The following is a 17,603-nucleotide window of genomic DNA, read 5'->3' as shown; positions in this document are numbered from 1 at the left end:
TAGAGAGAAAAAATTAGCTGGGCATGGTGGTGCATGCCTGTAGTCCCAGCTACTCGCGAGGCTGAGGCAGAAGGATTGCTTGAGCCCAGGCAGGAGTGTGAGGTTGCTGTAAGCTAGGCTGACGCCACGGCACTCACTCTAGCCAGCACAACAAAGCGAGACTCTGTCTCAAAAAAAAAAAAAAAAAAAAGAAGCCCAATTTATGAGCTTTTACTCCACGGGCCAGGTGACTTTCAGACTTTGGCACCCACTTCTATTTAGATATCAAGCTTGGTTCCTAAGCAACCAGCCAGCTCCTCTCCTCACTTCCCCCATCAGGGAGCAAGCTTACTATACTAGCAGAACAGGTCAAACAGAGCTCCATCCTGGACAAATCAGTGCTTGAGGGAACTTTAATGAAAGCAAGAAAAAAAAAATGTGGTACAAGAACAATGCAGAAGGGTTCTGTTCCAGGCAGTTTTGCCTTGTACAAGTAGAATAAAGTCATCGAGGCAGAGTTTGAAAGCTGGATGCAATTTCAGGCACCATTCCAATCTCTTCACTTTACAAGTGATAAATCTGAAGCCCAGAGGTAAAAAGACTTGTTCAAGGTCACTTTGGAAGCAAAGCTGCAGCTAGAACCCTGGTGTCCGAACTCCCAGGCAAAATCTCCTTCTACTATATCCTACTACCATTGGGAAGTTTAAAAAAGAAAGAGAAGTCTGAAGGGTGATTTTTCCATAAATTAAATCAACTTTAAATCTAGGCATATTTGGATAATCATAGATTTCTAACATTGTTAGAGAAAAAAGAGATTCAAAAGCTGGTTAAATGTGAATAATAAAAAATATCCATATGTACAATAGTGTAAAAAGGAAAAGGAAGCAGATGGCATTCCTGATTACTGGGCTGGCAGTGCAGGGGGCAGCTGCATGCTAGGGGTGGGCTGCATGGGCTGCCAGCTCTCCTGGGTTTGAAGGATGCGGTACAGCTGCTTCAGCTGAGCAACAATATTATCTTTTATGTCTGGAGTGGAGATCTGCAGGCGGACACTGCCACTGTCAAAGGATCGTGTGAAATCACCAGAAAACATCTCGTAGATCATCCGAGCCACCACAGGAATGACCTGTTCAAGACACAGAGGACACAGGTATCTGCTGAGGAAAAGGTATTTTTAAAGAGCAAGATAGACCCAAGATTGAAGGGAGAATCAATGAGGCCCCGGGGAAGCCCCTCACTCTAATGTCTAAATACGGAGGCCGTGTGCAGTGGCTCACACCTATAATGCTAGCACTCTGGGAGGCTGTAGCAGGAGGATCGCTTGAGCTCAGAAATTTGAGGGTGCAGTGAGCTATGATGACGCCACTGTACTCTAGCCAGGGCAACACAGTGAGACCCTGTCTCGTTAGATAGATAGATAGATAAATAAATAGTCTAAATATAGGATACACCTTCATCTTTTGGGACCGTCCTGCCAAGGCCCACTCTAGAATTTGGTTCAAATGAAGGTAAACAACCTAGATGTAGCATCACACCACATGCTTACTTAGCAAGACTTTAACTAAATGTCCTCTGTTGCCCGCCTCATTGTGCGATTCTGGGGCCAAGCCTATGTGGCTTTGCTGCCACCTCCTAGATAAGCTTACATTTTTAAAAGCAACTCAAAAGATTTTTCTAAGAAAAGCTGGAAAGGGTCATATCCTGTGAGGTTTCAGCAAGACTCTAATGTCAGTAAGAAAATGAAAGATAAGGTCTCTACTAAATCAGACACCCACTTTAAGGACCTTGCCTTTTCCAGTGTGGTCCTACTGTATACAGCCTGAGTCGGGTACATCATCTGATGGGATTAAGACCCACACAGGCTGAGGGATACTCGACCAGGGTTCAACCCAGACTTAGGGAGTAAAGCTTTGGCAAAAAGGGGAAGAGTTTTTGACACATCCTTATCTTCTCACCTGAACCAAGATGAGTTTCCTTTCCAAGGGTTTCCCATCTGGCCATTCTTCCCCAAAGCATAAGTAGATCTCAAATGGTGGCTGCTTCTCTATCTGTCCTTTCTGGTGGGCAATGAGCTCTGCAGAAGGTAGAAGAGCAAGGTTGGTATACTGGGTTATTCCATATCATCCTCTCAGTAAATGCCACCTTTTATACTGTTCAATACAACAGCCACTAATCACATGTGGCTACTGATATTAAACATTAAAATTAAACAGTTCCTTGGTCACATTAGTCACACTGATATGCTCAATAGCAGTATGTGGCTAGTGGCTACCATATCAGACAGCACAACTATATTGGACAGCACAAATTTCAGAGACTCCTAAAGGACATTGTTGATGTCAACTTGGGATTCACACCACATTGTAAAATTTACATGTCAGTGCTCTCCCTAAAATTATCTGCTTGAATTCACCACTCATATTTCCCAAAAGGGTAAGTGTTCTGCTGAATATGACAAACGGGGTCACCTTCCAAAGTTAAAGATAAGCTGGTAACATCTGGGGGCTAATGACAAAGCTGTCTCCCTCCTCTGCCACTGAAGGAGCCACAACCAACCTAAAAATAGCTTGGAGTAAAACTCCCTTCTGTGTTGCCTAGGTCACCTCCATTTTTCGGAACCAAGGCTCTCTTCTCCCTTGACCTCCGGAAGAAATATTTTTTTGTTTTGTTCCTAATGTATTTCATTTCAGCAAAAGAAGAAAAATTTTGGTTAAGATCTTTGCCAAGCCAGGAAAGGGAGGGATGGTAGAAGATGTACTTCCAGGGAGCAATTCCCATCACCATCAACCTTCTGAAAAAACACTCACCACTAAGGAATGTTTCCAGACAAAACAGCTTGACCTTCTTTTGTCTCTCAATCAGGTTGGGGGCAACAAGCGATGGGGCACATGGCCCAGACCAGTACACCTTGCACTGGCACAGCCTGATGGCATATATGGCGTGACCGCTGACCTCCAGGATCAGTCCCCTGTCCATGACGTCCAGCAGCTTGCTGGTGAACAGCTTCTGTTTTTCATTGGTGATATGCTCCGGACCCGGGAATTTGACCTGCTCCAGGCTGACAGGACCAAAGAGCTCCTCCTGGTCAGGCATGGGACCCAGGTCCCCATAGAAGAGCCGGCAGCCCTGGGGGTTGCTCACGGTCATGGTCTGCCCGTACTCCTTCCCACGGTAGTGAAACTTGATGTCCAGGTCAGTCACTGCAAGGTTAGAGATGACAGTGAGTCCTTCTTCAATGCTCTGCCTGTCCATCCCTAAGACTCATGCAAGTCCATTAAGATCAAGCCACTTTTCACTAGCATTCAGGAAGGGCACTGCCACAGTTATCCTTCCTGCAATAAAGGGAGACACCAACATATCCCTGAAATATTCACTCAAAAGGCTGCCTGGAAGCAAATAGTTCAAGGTCCATCTACACTATCTTTATTCAATAACCATACCCTAAGAACTACAATTAACCCCATACTGACTGAGTCTTCACATCAACAGGCACCGGAAGAAGATAAAAACTAAGGTATCTGGTTTGTGTCTCGTTTTTGGCTCATTATATAAAGAAACCAGAGGAACAAGAAGAAATATCAAGCCATTTTTCTAAAAATTACACATGTGAGTGCACATTGGGGATCTGTTCTAACAATATACCATAAAAGGACACAGTTCACAGCAAAGTTAATTTTCACTCAGCAATCTCCACTGAGCCCAACAGGCCTTATCAAAGCCACTCAGTTTAGCCTCTTGGACAAAATTTTAGCATTCACACCCCCACTATATGTAGTGTGAAAGGAAGACCTGGGCAATGACATTGATTCTTCATTGAGATACATTTGTGTCAAAGTCAGAAAGAGATTTTTTGCTCTGGGTCCAAAAGCCCCTCAAAATCCAAGAGCCTCCTCAACCAAATCCATGGCCATTAACTCCCTATCCCACAACTGGCCTTGCCACTAAATCCCCTGACCGGACTGATAAAACCTGTGCCTCCCACCCTCCTAAGATGTGAGTAACCTAGAGCTGTGACCAATAAGAGCATCCCATGGGTAAGCAGGTATGGGCCAATGTTTCTGTATTTCTTTCCTGATGACTCATCGGCCAGCCAGGAAGCAGACACAGAGGGCAGGTAGTTTAATTCTATACATGTCAAAGAAACGGAGGCAGAGGTGGGATAGGAAAGGAACTATAATAGGAGCAGAAGACCCAGTAAGAAATATCAGGGCTCGCTTACTTGGGAGAGAGCTGATCCACAGCTCTGGAGAGCTGAAGAAGGGCTGTATCGGTGCCTGGGGCACTTCCATCTCCAGAGGTTCTGTTTTGGGCCACACTGCTTCAGGGCTGCAGTTACCCACACCGCAGTTTCCCACACTGGCTGGTGCCATGGGAGAACCTAGAACAGAAGGACGTGGTGAGCAAGCAGGAGCACCACACATGTACACGGCCTGGTCTGAGGCTCTAAGAACTAACAAGGTCAGTAGACAAGAGTCAAACACTGAGCCATGACCCAGTGTGACCTCCAGCCCCATCAATGATTCCCATAACTAACACAGGAAGAAACAAGGTTCCCCTGCTTTCTAATCATATTATTTCTCCCATAAACTCATCGTTCTAAAAACCTTTGTTTGCTGAAGATTGACAGATAGACAAGTGAGTTTTCTTTGGGGGTTAAATTAGAAAGGACAAGAGAGATTCCCTATTGCAAAATTTGATCCCAGCAATTAACTAGAAGCTGGTTGTCTTCCATAAAATGAACTCAACTGAATTAGTTGATGAGGTTTAAGTGTTAACGTATGGAAATTCCATTGAAAACAAATATTTGTACATGCCTGGAAGCATACTCAAGAACCTAGAAAGAGCTGTCTCATCCAGAGAAAGAACTAGAAGGTTCAGGGACAGAATGAAAGGGAAAACTGATAGATACCCTTTTGTACCATTATGAATTTAAATCATGTGAAAGTATTATTTATTCATAATTATTCAATTAATTATCCAATTAAAGCTTTAAAAAAGAGTGAAAAACCTATTTCCCTGCTTATGTCAAAGTTGACTTGCTCCAAAGGCTCCTAGCCTCACCTCTTAGGCATCTATTCTTCAACAATTCTTCTTCCTCTGCCCCAACAGCTCTGAAATCACAGAGGTTAATGTTTCTTTGACCCTTTGTGTACAAGTCTGGTTAAATCTATGTTCCCATTTTATTTTTTAGTTTTTAATATTTATTCCATAACTTTCCAAAAAGGATCCAGGGCAGCCCAAAAATATAAGGACACACAACATTAGCTTCAATAAAATATGAACAAAAATAGGAAATGAAGGTCCTGGAAATAGTCTACATTCTTTTAAGGGGTGAGAATAACAGAATGAGTCAGCAAAGGATTTGGGAAAGGATCACACACATCCAGATATCCAACTCTTTGAATTTCTCATTTAAATTTTAAACGTAGCACGTGGCAGTATTGACCTGGAAGATCTCTATGAAATTTCTCATTACCCATCGCTTAGTTGTAAAGATATACATGGCAGGGTAAGTGATGGAAGGCCAGTAGACAGACAGTAAGAATCATTTCCTGATTCTCAAAGGTGGGGGCAGCACCTAAAGTACTCCAAAATCCTAAAGAAATCATCTTGATACGATAAATTTTATAGGTGGCACAAGTTATCTCATTTTGACCCATAGCAGCTTGAAGGTACTAAAAAGTCTGTGAAAAGCTGCTGAACTGGATGCAAATCATTAGAGTAGGAGCATTTCAGTGAACAGGTGAAGTAAAATTCTGCAGAAGAGCAATTCAACTTGTGTTTGAGCACCTTCGGGGAGTGCAGTGGGAGATGCAGTACCTGCTCTGTCACACAGTGGACTCCCAACCTCTCATTTTTTCCTGGGAAGCTGAATTCAAAAGTCCATAAAAGAAAAGTATCTTGCAGACAGACAACTAGATAAATCTGATAGGGTTTATCTAGCCTAGTGTTAGTAGCTACAGAAACCACAAGTTTCCTGTAGCACAGCCTAGCAGAGTGATCCCTGTTAAGGAAGTAACAGAATTTATACCAAGGGAAATACTGGAAGGGTTTGCCTATGGTTCATAAAAATGACTTCTGCACTTGGCCTGAAGGAAATTGGCAACGTTTATAACCACTGATATATTTGTATGTGGGACTGAGAATGAATTTAGATTTTTTATTTGAGTGATCACACATAAGATTCAGATGTTCTCTATGCCTAGAACCCACCCCAACCCACCCCACTGTACTGGGATAACTGGGCTGGCAATTCCATCACCTATGACTCCTGCTTGCTAACAGACCAGCAGCCTGACTGTGGGGCCTGATCCCGCTCCCAGGGCAGTGGTGGTCAAGGAGAGAAATTCCAAGGTCAAAGCCCTTATGTCGTCCTTATCCCTCTGTACCACCCACCACGCCACTCACCATTAATGTTCAGGAAGGGGAAGGTGTCCTGGATGGGAACATGGTGCTGCGACTGATCCAGCTCATCTTCCTCATCTTCTTCATCCACATCATTATCCTTCTCATCCCAGGGAGCAGACCCTGTGGATCCTACCCAAGAGACACAAGCTCACAGGTGAGCAGTTCAGGTTGCACTGCCATCACTGCAGCTGACCCGCCACCCAAGCTAGGGACTGCCAGCATGGAGGCTCCTTGGGGTCAGTAAGCACCTTCAATGCCCTAACTAAAAAGAGTGGGAATCAAGGGAGTATTAACCCCTAGTTCCAACTCTTCTGACAGAGCCTTAATGCAAGCTCTCTTCTCCTCCCCTATATAGGAGTTGCGGACCCTCCTTCTCCTAGAAATCTCTTACATTTTACATACACATTAGCTTCCTACACACTAGCATCCCTTTAAAGGACTCAGGGACACCAATTTCTCATCCTTGTAGGCAGACCCCTTCCTCCCTCATGGCAGGGCCTCACTGGATTCACTGGAGTACAAGTCTAAATGATCTGGCTCTTAGTCAGTACTTGCTAAGCATGGGTAAGAGGATCAGGAGGTATTCCCTTAGTCAAAGTATCCTTCAAATTAAATGACCACTCACCCAACATCTATAAAGCACTTAATAGCTCTTATATGTCGTGTCAATTGAGTCTCATAGTAGTCTTTGAAGTAGGCAGGAAAGATGAGATCCCACATTTTAGAGCTGAAAAACCCGAGGCTCAAGAGGTCAAATGACTTGATTCAAGTCCCACAAATAGAAAAGTGATAAGAGCCAGGTTTAGAACTCAAACCTTCTATGTTTTAATTCCTCCTCCTTCACAACTACCTGGCCTCTCAAGTCCCAAGAGAGGCTATTTTTACAGAACTCTATACTTCCTCTACTTTCTCATGCTTTAATTTAAGCAATCAGGATAACAACAATTTCACTAAGTGAGCAAGAAGATTCTGCTGTGCTTCTGTCTTTTGTTCTCTGGTCCTTCCTAGGGAAAGACTTTCTTGCTTTCCCAGTCTTAAACTTTGTAAACCAAGCTGCTTTCAAGTTGACTATCTCTTTAAGAGTCCAGCCCAGAACATGGTGTACTGCCCACCTTCTCCCAGACACCTGGGGCCTCACCTGGGTTAATGATGGAGCCCTGGGGCTGGGGGATGTCACACACTTGATATATCTTCACTGGGTTCATGGGAACCTCCTTAGTGCCATCATACATCAGGTTGAATTCTCTGCTCTTATTGAGAGCACAGCGGAGCTGGGCCTTCCATTTAGCTGGATCAGGGTCATCTACCCCTTCCTGGTACTTCCCCGTCTCTACAGCCCAGGCCTGAGGAACAGGAAACTGCAGTGAGTGCCTACTGCTGCCCAGAAACACTGCAAAGTGTGTGCCCACCCTTTCTCATACACAAACACATTCACACACCCTTGTGTGACTGCCCCACTACCCAACCCCAATTTCCAGAGACTGCAGCAGGAAACACTGCCCTTAGGACCAGACAAGGCAGGGTCCAAGGGAAGTTAAGCCATGTGCAAACACAATCTATTGAAAGGAGGAGCCTTATCTGAAGCGCTGGTATCAGTACCCGTCAAGAGGACACTGCTATAATGAAAGATTGAAAGTAAAGTCTGGCCAGGCGCAGTGGCTCACGCCTGTAATCCCAGCACTCTGGGAGGCCGAGGTGGGCGGATCATTTGAGCTCAGGCGTTCGAAACCAGCCTGAGCAAGAGCGAGACCCCGTCTCTACTAAAAATAGAAAGAAATTAATCAGACAACTAAAAATATATAGAAAAAATTAGCCGGGCACGGTGGCAGATGCCTGTAGTCCCAGCTACTCGGGAGGCTGAGGCAGAAGGATTGCTTGAGCCCGGGAGTTTGAGGTTGCTGTGAGCTAGGCTGACGCCATGGCACTCTAGCCCAGGCAACAGAGTGAGTCTCTGTCTAAAAAAAAAAAAAAAAAAAAAAGTAAAGTCTGGGGAAAATGTGCACCAAAATGCTAACAGTAACTCTGGATAGCAGGATTTCCGGTTAACTTTTTTCTTTTTTTTTGCTTATCCTTTTTTGACATGAGTTGCTTATACAACAAGAGGTACAACAAAGGGGGAAGGCAGGTGATAGGAGGAGTTTGGTCTTGCTGGTCCCCTCCCTTCAGCCCTCAATCTGATGTATAAATAAAGAACTGTAGAAACCAAGTGCCTTTGGAACAGGAAGCACACCCTGGGGGTTCAGCTTGCCCCACTGGCTGAGGGCCTCGAATGCTAATAAACTCACACCCCCTACCTTTTCCAATCCCCTCAAACTCCTACTTCATTGGAAACATCATGCTGTCAGCAACACTAGTGGCTGGCAGCATGGACTAAAACCACTTTGACTTCTTCTCTCTGGTTTTCAAATATGGGAACTCATAGCACTTTCCCTAGACAAGGGGAACAAAGTAGCCTCCCCAGAGAGGCAAAGGAAAACCCAGGCTGCTCACATCATAGACCAGGTCCTCAGGAACAGAGCAGGCAGTAGAAACCTGGCCCTGCTTTCAGGTCTAACTGGCATTTGTGTTTCTGCTCCCAGGATACCCACTCTCCTCCATGGCTAACATATTCTCTGATCTCTAAGCTTTGTCTGGGAGGATAACATGTTCTGATGCAGAAAAAAGAGATGTCATTAGTAGAGAACTCCAGACAAGAAGCATATACCAACTTTTTCAAGCCAACAGGGCACACCACTTGTCCAGACCCAACACCCCGCCTGATTCTGATCACAGACTTCTTCCTTACACGGAAATTGAATTGTTCTGCCCCATCCTCTGATCTCCTTCAGTCACCCCTGCAGAGCCTCACGATCATGAGGAAGTTTCTTCCAAGAGCTAATCCGATTCAGACTCACTTCCTCCTATCACCTTTGCAGATTTGGGTTCTTGCATTTGTTTTGTGGTATGAAGAAGTCCGACAAAGTTGTGCTGCCCTAGGAGGCTTAGCGGACTCTAGGGGGCCAACTGCTGCTCCATTCCACCCCAGCCCTATAGGATTTCAACTTCTCTGGTCCCTAATATCTGGGAGGCATATCTCCAGTTACCTGGTGGTACCTGGCTGCTGCCTCCCCACACATTTTCCCTGCCGTTTGTTTGCTCCTCTGTGCCCACACTCACTCTGGCCCCACCCAGCTGACTCGGGCTGTGCAGATTTTGGCAGAGGTCTGCAAATTTCTGTGGCTCCCTAAAGCCCTGCCCCTCCATGGAGAGCAGCCAGACTAACCCAGAACCAGGGCCTCAGCCCTCCTGCTCACCACGCAGCTGTCCATCTCCCAGGACCCCGTTGTATGGCACTGAGGACCCAAGGCTGATGCAGCAGAGCATCATACCCTTTAAGACTGGAACTTTAGAACCAAGAAAGGAGAGCCTAAGAGGTATCATATGGCAATCGCTGTGATTTATAAACATTACTTGTTCAAACCCATTCTAAGTCTTGCCTCTGAGAGATTCTGATCACTGTGCAGGTCCTTATTTCTCTTCCTAAAATGGAAATAATTTCTGCATTTTTATGGTGCTTTGCAAATCCCTCCCCACACTTTATTTCACTCCATTCTGACAATGAGATCCTGTGAGGCAGGCAAGGCTGGTTTCATTTTCATTTCGCTGAAGGGAAAACTGAAGCCCAGAGAGGTGACATGACGAGCCCAAGACCACACAAGCATTTGATGGTAGTAGGACTTGAGGCCAGGTCTTCCAATTCCTGATCAGAAGGGGCAGTATGATCGAGAGCAGGAGGAGACAGACATGGGTTCAAATCCTGGCTCCACCACTGTATGATTTTGGCAAGTTACTCAGTCCCTCTGAGACTTGGCTTATGCATCTACAATATGAGGGTAAGGCCTCCCTCACAGGGCTGTCTTGAGAACTGAATGAGGTCATGGACACAGACACCCACTTAATGCTAGTGTCCCACCTGCATATCCTGCTAAAAGCCCATCAGAGCTTGGGATCTGTGAAAGCATCCTCATTCTTGACTTTCCAGACCCTCCCTCCACATTCTGCAAATGAGGTAACGCTGCCTCCCCACAGCCACCCTTTCCTCCAGCCCCAAGCAAGCAGATCATTCTCATGAGTGGGGCTTTCAGGAACTAGCCACTTCCCCACGGCTAGCCACTGCCAGACGCTTCAACAAATCCCATTTCGCACCAAGGCCAAGGAGAAGATAACTGGGCCAGGGTGGACCCCATCCCCTTTCTCAATACTAACTCCAATAATTGGTGCTGGTTTTCCATATCATTTTTATATCATTATTTAAAATCTAAATTAACAGTGCTCATTTACTTTCTAAGTACCCTCAGGCCAATTTTCTCTCTGCCTCTCCTCTCTACACCTGACCTCATTGAGTTGGATGGGAAACATCTCTAGGATGTCTTTGAGTCCTGAGGCCACGTTTTCTGCCTTTTCCTGATCCAATCTCAGCAAGAAACTGGGGCATGAATGTTGAGAGGCTCACAGTAGGGATGGATTTCATTTCTGACTTCCAGCTTATACTCAGAGAAGAAAAGGGCAAATTTACTTTGTGTCTTCAGGGTGCACAAACTAAAGCTACTCATAAGATGGAAGTGGCCAGGATAGAGAAGTTGATCTGGAGCAGAGGCACAGCCTACAGAGTAATAAACCACACGAAATCCCTTCCCACAACCAGCCTGTCCACCTGCTTCTGTCTTAAGTCAAGCTTTGGTGTCACTTAAATTTTGTAAAATGCTATGTGATTAACACATTGACTGCCACACTACAAAAAAAAATTTTTTCCTTGGGGCCATGGTGTTTTATTACAAAAATAGAATAAAAACTTCACAAACAATCCTTTCTAATTTAATGAAAAATTTGTTATTTTTTATTGTTTTCTGTGCATGAGTTATATGCAACTTGAAAAATAGTTCACGCAGCTCCCATGGTGAAGAGACGTGTGAGTTATATATGCTTCCTGAGGCCCCAGGCTCAAAACTAGTGTGAGTTAAATACAACTCACGTGGCAGTTAATGTGTTAAATCTAGGTTTCAGTTAAATAAATTATCATATCAGAGGCATTTTAAATTTAAGAAAACATTCATAAAATAAAAATTTATAATTTTTTTTTGAGACATGGTCTCGCTTTGTTGCCCAGGCTAGAGTACTGTGGCGTCATCATGGTTCACTGCAACCTTAAACTCCTGGGCTCAAGTGATCCTCCTGCTCCAGCCTCCTGAGTAGCTGGGACCGCAGGTGTATGCCACCATGCCCAGCTAATTTTTCCATTTTTATGTAGAAATTGGATCTTGTCATGTTGCTCAGGTCAGTCTCAAACTCCTGGTCTCAAGTGATCCTTCCACCTCGGCCTTCAAAAGTGCTAGGATTACAGGTGTACGCCACCATACCCAGCCTTTTAATTTTTAAGCAGAGGCTATGGATAGGTGCAAAATCCTTTAATATCAAAAGAAACTTGCTGAGGGCCCTCTGTGCCCATCCCACAGGCTATATGGTAGGAGTCTGCTGACACCCAACAGTTGCATCCTGGTATGGATATTGTTCCCAGGCCCAAGCACCTCTCTTCGTAGCAAGAACCCTGAGTGAATGAAGAGGAGGCAGCAACTACTGACCCTTGGTAGATTTTGGAACAACCACATCACTACAATCATTTATAGGAGTTTAGCCGGTCCCATCTCGTATCCTTTGGGATGTGAGTTGAGTAGCTTTGACCAGTGGGAAAGAATAAAGTGCTTCAACCACTGTAGACATGCCCCAACAAGAGAAAGCACTATGCCTGGTAAGTTTGGACACCCCCATCACAAGCATTCTGTTTCATCAGAGGTTTAGATCTAGTATATTCCTCATGCCAAAATGGAAAAAAACAAACAAACCCAGAAAGGTCTGAGAGCATTGGAAAAAAAATTTAAGTCGGATGGTGGAAGAAGTCCTTTACCTTAAAAATGGTATTTTCCTCCTCTTGTTGGGGGCTGTGCCGGGTGGCATGTTTCCAGGGAATCTGGAAGCGTTTGGAGTCCCTGTGTAGCCAGATGAGCCCAGGGTACAAGCCACTATCCACCTGGGCCACCAGCCAGGGCTTCAGCCGGACTCTGCGGGGGTGGAGGGCCATGATCTGGTAGGGGAAGAGCAGGAGAATTAGGCCAGCCACTGGGAACTCTTCCCAGCCACCGTTCCCGGACTACAGAGCTACAGTTTCACTAGATTACTGCAAAGAAACTAAATATGGGAATAAACTGTGCCAGGCGGGAAAGAAAAGAAAAGAGGTTAAAAGGTTCTTTTGATTCTTATTCCAAAGCCATTTATACTTCATGCTCTAGCCAAATCAGACTTATCATGCAAGTAGATCACATTTCTTCTATTTAAATCCTGAAGCAGAAAAATAAAAAGGTGATGTCATCCCTGCTGGAACACAGCCCTTTCTGAAGTATCAAGGGTTTTGGAAGAGAAGGGAAATTGTTCTTTCCGATCTCGTCTTAGGAAAGGGAAGAAAAAAGTTATAGAAACAGCACGTATATGGGCAAGAAGATGAAGCAAGTTCTCTTTCTAAACAAGACAACTAAAGGTGAATGGGAATATTTCAGTAAGAAATAACGCCATCGTGGTGACAGAGAAGTAGGTGAGGGGTGGGTCCCGGATTCCAAAGTCCTCACTTACACGGAAGAGCAGGCAGTGTGTCCACGGAGATCTGAAGAGCCGGGTCTTGAGTCAGCTTTCCTTTCTCTTGGCCACCCAAAGATTCTGTACCAGGAAAAAGGGGTCTCAGCTGGTTATCCACAGGACAATCTAGAAGAATCTGAGAGAAGGCTTGAGAACACTTCCCCACAACTGAATCTGGTAAAGCTGAGAAGCTCTAAAATAATCTAATGCCAAATTCCTAACCTTAGAGCACTAAAAACAGTCATGAGACGAGCCTTGCACGGCGAGGACTCCCTCCTCACCTGGGTCTGTTTATCTCCCCACAGAGCTGGAGTGCACCGATTGGTGCAGGAGCCAGCCTGGGTAAAGTCTGCAATTGATTCTCATAAAAATACATGGGAATAGCAGATAACATTTGACAGCCGCCAGCACTCACGGCAGAAAACAAAGACCTGCCCAGACTGGGTGCCCGGAGGAAAAACCAGTCACTGGAGAATTGTTTGCCTGGGACACTGCATTTGGATTTTTTGGTGTTCTTATTTTGTTTTTACTTAAGATGAGAAAGGGACGCCTGGAAAAAATGACACTCATTCAACAAATATTTGTTCGTCAGCTACCATGTGCCAAGCACTGTGTTAGTTACTAAACACTGAAGCTCAATGTTTTTCCCAGATGTTCCTTCCTGAGGAAATCCACATTGGAACTGCTCAAGCCCCACAATGGCCTGAGGAGGAGAGGAAGAAAAATAAGTCACCTTCACACCCAAAAAGATCCCTACCTGGATCACGGTTCTGAAGCCAAACCCATTTAATCAGCTGAAGGCTCCAGTTTAGAAGAGCTGAGCTGGGGGGAGAGGTGGCCCCTAACACCACTTCCCTCCTTAGCCAGACTCCCAGCAAACCCAACTCAGCCTCTGGCACTTTAAGAGCAAGGCAAGACCTGCTCTCGCCTGAGCCTTCTGACCCAATTACCAAATCCTGCAACTGAAACCTTCCCCCTGGGAGCACAGCTCACACTGGGCAGGTGAGGTTGGCACACAGTGTTCAAGTGACCCCATGTTCTTGGCCTTTGGTTAGGGTGTTTTGTAGGGCACCATGGGAAGCCATCAAAGCATGGAGTACATTTACACCTTTTAAGGAGGGGATGCATAGTCTCTCAAGGGCAAGATCTACCTTTTCCCCAGTGCTAGCCCTACTAGAAGGGTGACAGGGCAAGGGAAGGAAAAGGAGAATAGGGAAAGTGACAGTAAACTGGTCAACCTAGTAAGGCGCTTTGGAGATTTTCTATTGCATTATTGATAAGTCCTGTGTCTGGGCCTGCACCTCTTGACTGATTATGGACCTGAAGAAAAGGGCTTATTGTAGCTGATCCACAGCCCATCAAGAAAAAATTAAGGCAACCAGGCCAAGACCAGGAGCTGCACCTGGTGATGGATGGGAAGGAGAAGCAGCCACCCATAGAGATCGGTGATAAAGATCTAGAGCCCTGAGTTCTCAGTGTTCTCCCAAGATGGGACTATACCTGAACAACCCCACCTCAGCCCCATGGAAGGAGCCCCACTCCGTGCCCTTCCTCCCTCAGGGCAAACCCTCTCCACCTTCAGAAAGTCAGCCAACCTCTCCCTACCCACCGCCCAGTAACTACGACTCTAAAAACAGGCAGAGGGAAAAATTGAAAGCCACCAAAATGACTGAGAGGGGAATGGTTCATTACGTAACATCCACAGGCTGCAATATCAAGTAGCCATTAATGAGTGTCTGAAGAATTTTTATTGGATTTGGGGAAATGTTTAAAATATGGAAGGGATGCAGCATACAACATTGAGTGTATAGCAGTATCTCCATTCTGAAACATACTTGCACACATGTGCACATACAAAACTAAAAAAGGGAAAGAAATACACCGGTGCAACAAGATATTTGTAATGGTTACCTAGTAATGGGATTATGGATGCTTTCTATATTCTCCTATATACTTTTATATATGATTCACATTTTTCTACAATGATATATTTCAATTTATAATTTAAAAAAAACCTACAAGTAGAACTTTTTTAACCACAGGACAATAAGACATTTCTTATGAAGGATAGTAACAACAATCTTTCCTCCCTACATAGGCTTTACAGTTTTTTACAGGCACTTTTACTTAATGCATCTGATTTTATCCTTATGAACCTGGAAGTGGTATAATTATCCTTATTTTACAGCTGGGTTAACCGAGGCACAGAAAAGTTAGGTGCTTTATCTGGGTCCAAACCCAACACTCCTGAGTCAGAATGTGCTATACTAAATCCTGCCACCGCACCCTGCCTCCCATGTCCCTCCTATCTTCCACACACTCAGAGAGTAAACCAAAAACATCAACAAAAATCCCAATAGCATGGAGGGCCAATAATGTGATTGGGGTGAAGACTGCATTACACCCTATCTCAGACACACCTGAATCAGAGTTCTCCCTTCTAAACACTCTCACCACTCAAACACAAACACCTGCAGAACCACCTTAGCCTAGTTGAACTCAGCCTTGTATCTCCAGCTGTCATTGCAGCAAAATTCAAAGCCTGTGTCTCTAATATGCATTTAATCATCCTTTGACAAAGATGCCGACCCATCTACTCCCCTCACAGTGAGCATAGAGCAGAGACACTTTCAGCCTCCTCTGGGCACTAACTGTCCTCTCTCACACTGCCATTCCGGGGAGCAGTTCCTCTATAAACACCCCACTGCTACCTCTGCAGCCCCTGCCCAGACTAGTTTCCAGGGGCATTGCTACCCCAAAGTGAGATTTGGCTGGCAATGATTTTGCCCAGAGTCAAACACACTCGCCATTTCTTGCAGACAGGTCTTAGCAGTGGTCCCGCATTTTCCCCTTCCTCCTGAAGGAAAGTGAAATGCCATCCCTTAAGCTCCTTAGGCTTCCCTCCATTTAGTTTAGCCCCACTTAGGGTAAACCCTGGGCCTCTGGCCATAAACCCCGCACCCTTCCTCCCTGCTGGATGGAAGTTGGGGGGTGGCGAAGGGCAGTTGCAGGACACTGGGTATTGTCACCCCGCATCAAACACATATCTAACCCTAAACTACTCTCCTGGGTCAGCACCAGTCTTCACCCTCTCCCTTCCCTAGCTTCCGCTCTTGCCATCCACCAAGAGAACATGTTGGGACGGGGTGACCCCTTTACCACGAAGCAGGCTCCCAGTAAAGAGTGGCACCTCAGGCCTCCTTTCCAGTTAGGCCTGGGAGACTTTCCCCATTTCTCTACACCTGCCCTCCAGCCCCTTCAGGCAAGGAGGGCCTCACTCCCCGAGCAACCACACCCCGGCGGGCGCCACCCTCCCCAACACCTAGCTGGGCTCCTTGGAAATCCATGGGTGTCTCCCAGGCTCAGGGCGAAGGGCCTAACTGTGCTAAACAAACTCAAGGAGGGAAAACAAACTCGACGAAGCGCCAAACCACCTTGCCGCTCTCTTCCCCAATTTCCCAATATACCCACCAAGAGCTGGCGGACCTAGGAAGTCCCCTCCCTGGGACACAGGGGCCTGCGGTCAAGCAAGTTGGTAAGACTGAAGGAGGAGCGGTGCCTTAGCTCAAAAGCAGAGTGGGGTCGGTGGGAGCAAAGAGCAGCGCCCTCCATTTCGGCGGGGGAAGGGGAACAGTCATAAGTGTGGGGTCGGGAGGGGCTTAGCGCTACAGAACTGGGACGGCCCCAAAGCCACCTGAAGGAGGGCGACAGGCACCGAGCCCCAGTGGGTATTCCCAAACAGATGTCCCCAAGCAAGCTCCCCCGCCCCCACAAACTCTAGGGCGGACCCTTCCCCACCCGCGGGCGTGTCTTCCCTCCCTCAGGCTGCTCTCCAGAAATTGGCGTCCCCACCTGTCCTCAACCCGGCTACCAGAAGCAGAGATCCCTCTGAACCAAGTCCGCCGCTGAGTTCACCCGTCGCCACCACGCTGCTCGACGGCTTAGCCAAAGGGCGCCTGGCTCTGCGCAAGTAGGGACTGCGGGTTCCTCTCCTGGTCCCGCACCGGCCCTTACCTGCCCGGCCCAGGTGCGCCGAGCTCACGTCAGCGCCTCGCCCCAGGACGCCGCAGCCCTCTCCGCCGTCCGGCCACGCCTCCCGGGCGTGGCCACGCCCTCCGGCGCTCGGGATTGGCGACTTGCGAGAAATATGATACCCTGCGTTTCTGGGCGGCCCAGCCCCGCGCTGCCTTCCCCACCCGACTCCCACGCTTCTAACCCCGGCCAAGAAAAGTCCCAGATTCGGGCCTAGCCCTTAGGCCTCGGGGCTGTGGTCCAGGGAACTGGAAGCGACTGGGAGGTCAGATCTAAGTCAAGAGGGTGCCTCCTCTCATTCATGCCCCATAATCACTCTGCCTTAAGGAGACTGTTAAGCACAAACAAGGGTTTTGAGATTCTGTGTTCGCCCTACTATGGTGGGCCTGTGTACGGGGAGGTGGGTATGGGGAAGGGACTCAGGACACTTGGTCCTGTCTGGGGGAAACCATACGGCTTCCAAGACTGGAATTCTACCTTTACTCTGCCTGTTACGCGTGTGACCGTGGGTAAACTACTTA

The 17,603-nt window shown here is 46.6% G+C and overlaps 1 protein-coding gene across 3 annotated transcripts; it reads right to left on the bottom strand.

The window, feature by feature from the left end:
* Positions 1–374: 374 nt before the first annotated feature.
* Positions 375–17,158, bottom strand: IRF6 (interferon regulatory factor 6). 3 transcript variants are annotated; one of them, XM_012638370.1, is made up of 9 exons: positions 16,903–17,158; positions 13,048–13,131; positions 12,329–12,505; positions 7,526–7,730; positions 6,388–6,516; positions 4,199–4,357; positions 2,787–3,179; positions 1,935–2,053; positions 375–1,105 (listed from the first exon to the last, which is right to left on the bottom strand). In XM_012638370.1, exons 3-9 carry the CDS (start codon positions 12,500–12,502, stop codon positions 881–883), a joined length of 1,404 nt encoding a protein of 467 aa, XP_012493824.1. In that variant the 5' UTR covers positions 12,503–12,505; positions 13,048–13,131; positions 16,903–17,158; the 3' UTR covers positions 375–880. The 3 variants fall into 3 exon arrangements, with proteins under 3 accessions (XP_012493824.1, XP_012493826.1, XP_012493825.1); XM_012638372.1 differs by lacking the exon at positions 16,903–17,158 and adding an exon at positions 13,273–13,298; XM_012638371.1 differs by lacking the exon at positions 16,903–17,158 and having other exon boundaries at positions 13,048–13,290.
* Between the last annotated feature and the right edge of the window lie 445 nt (positions 17,159–17,603).

Source organism: Propithecus coquereli, unplaced genomic scaffold (assembly GCF_000956105.1).
Source record: "Propithecus coquereli isolate 6110/MARCELLA unplaced genomic scaffold, Pcoq_1.0 Scaffold129, whole genome shotgun sequence".
In the NCBI taxonomy this organism is placed as follows: Eukaryota; Metazoa; Chordata; class Mammalia; order Primates; family Indriidae; genus Propithecus; species Propithecus coquereli.
This window is presented reverse-complemented; position numbering and strand designations above follow the sequence as displayed.

Excerpts from the sequence above, each read along its gene's own strand:
- IRF6 (XM_012638370.1), bottom strand. The coding sequence starts at position 12,502 with ATGGCCCTCCACCCCCGCAGAGTCCGGCTGAAGCCCTGGCTGGTGGCC. Across the intron at positions 6,517-7,525 it reads GGGCTCCATCATTAACCCAG|GATCCACAGGGTCTGCTCCC; the intron begins GTGAGGCCCCAG and ends TCTCTTGGGTAG. Across the intron at positions 4,358-6,387 it reads CCCCTTCCTGAACATTAATG|GTTCTCCCATGGCACCAGCC; the intron begins GTGAGTGGCGTG and ends CTTCTGTTCTAG.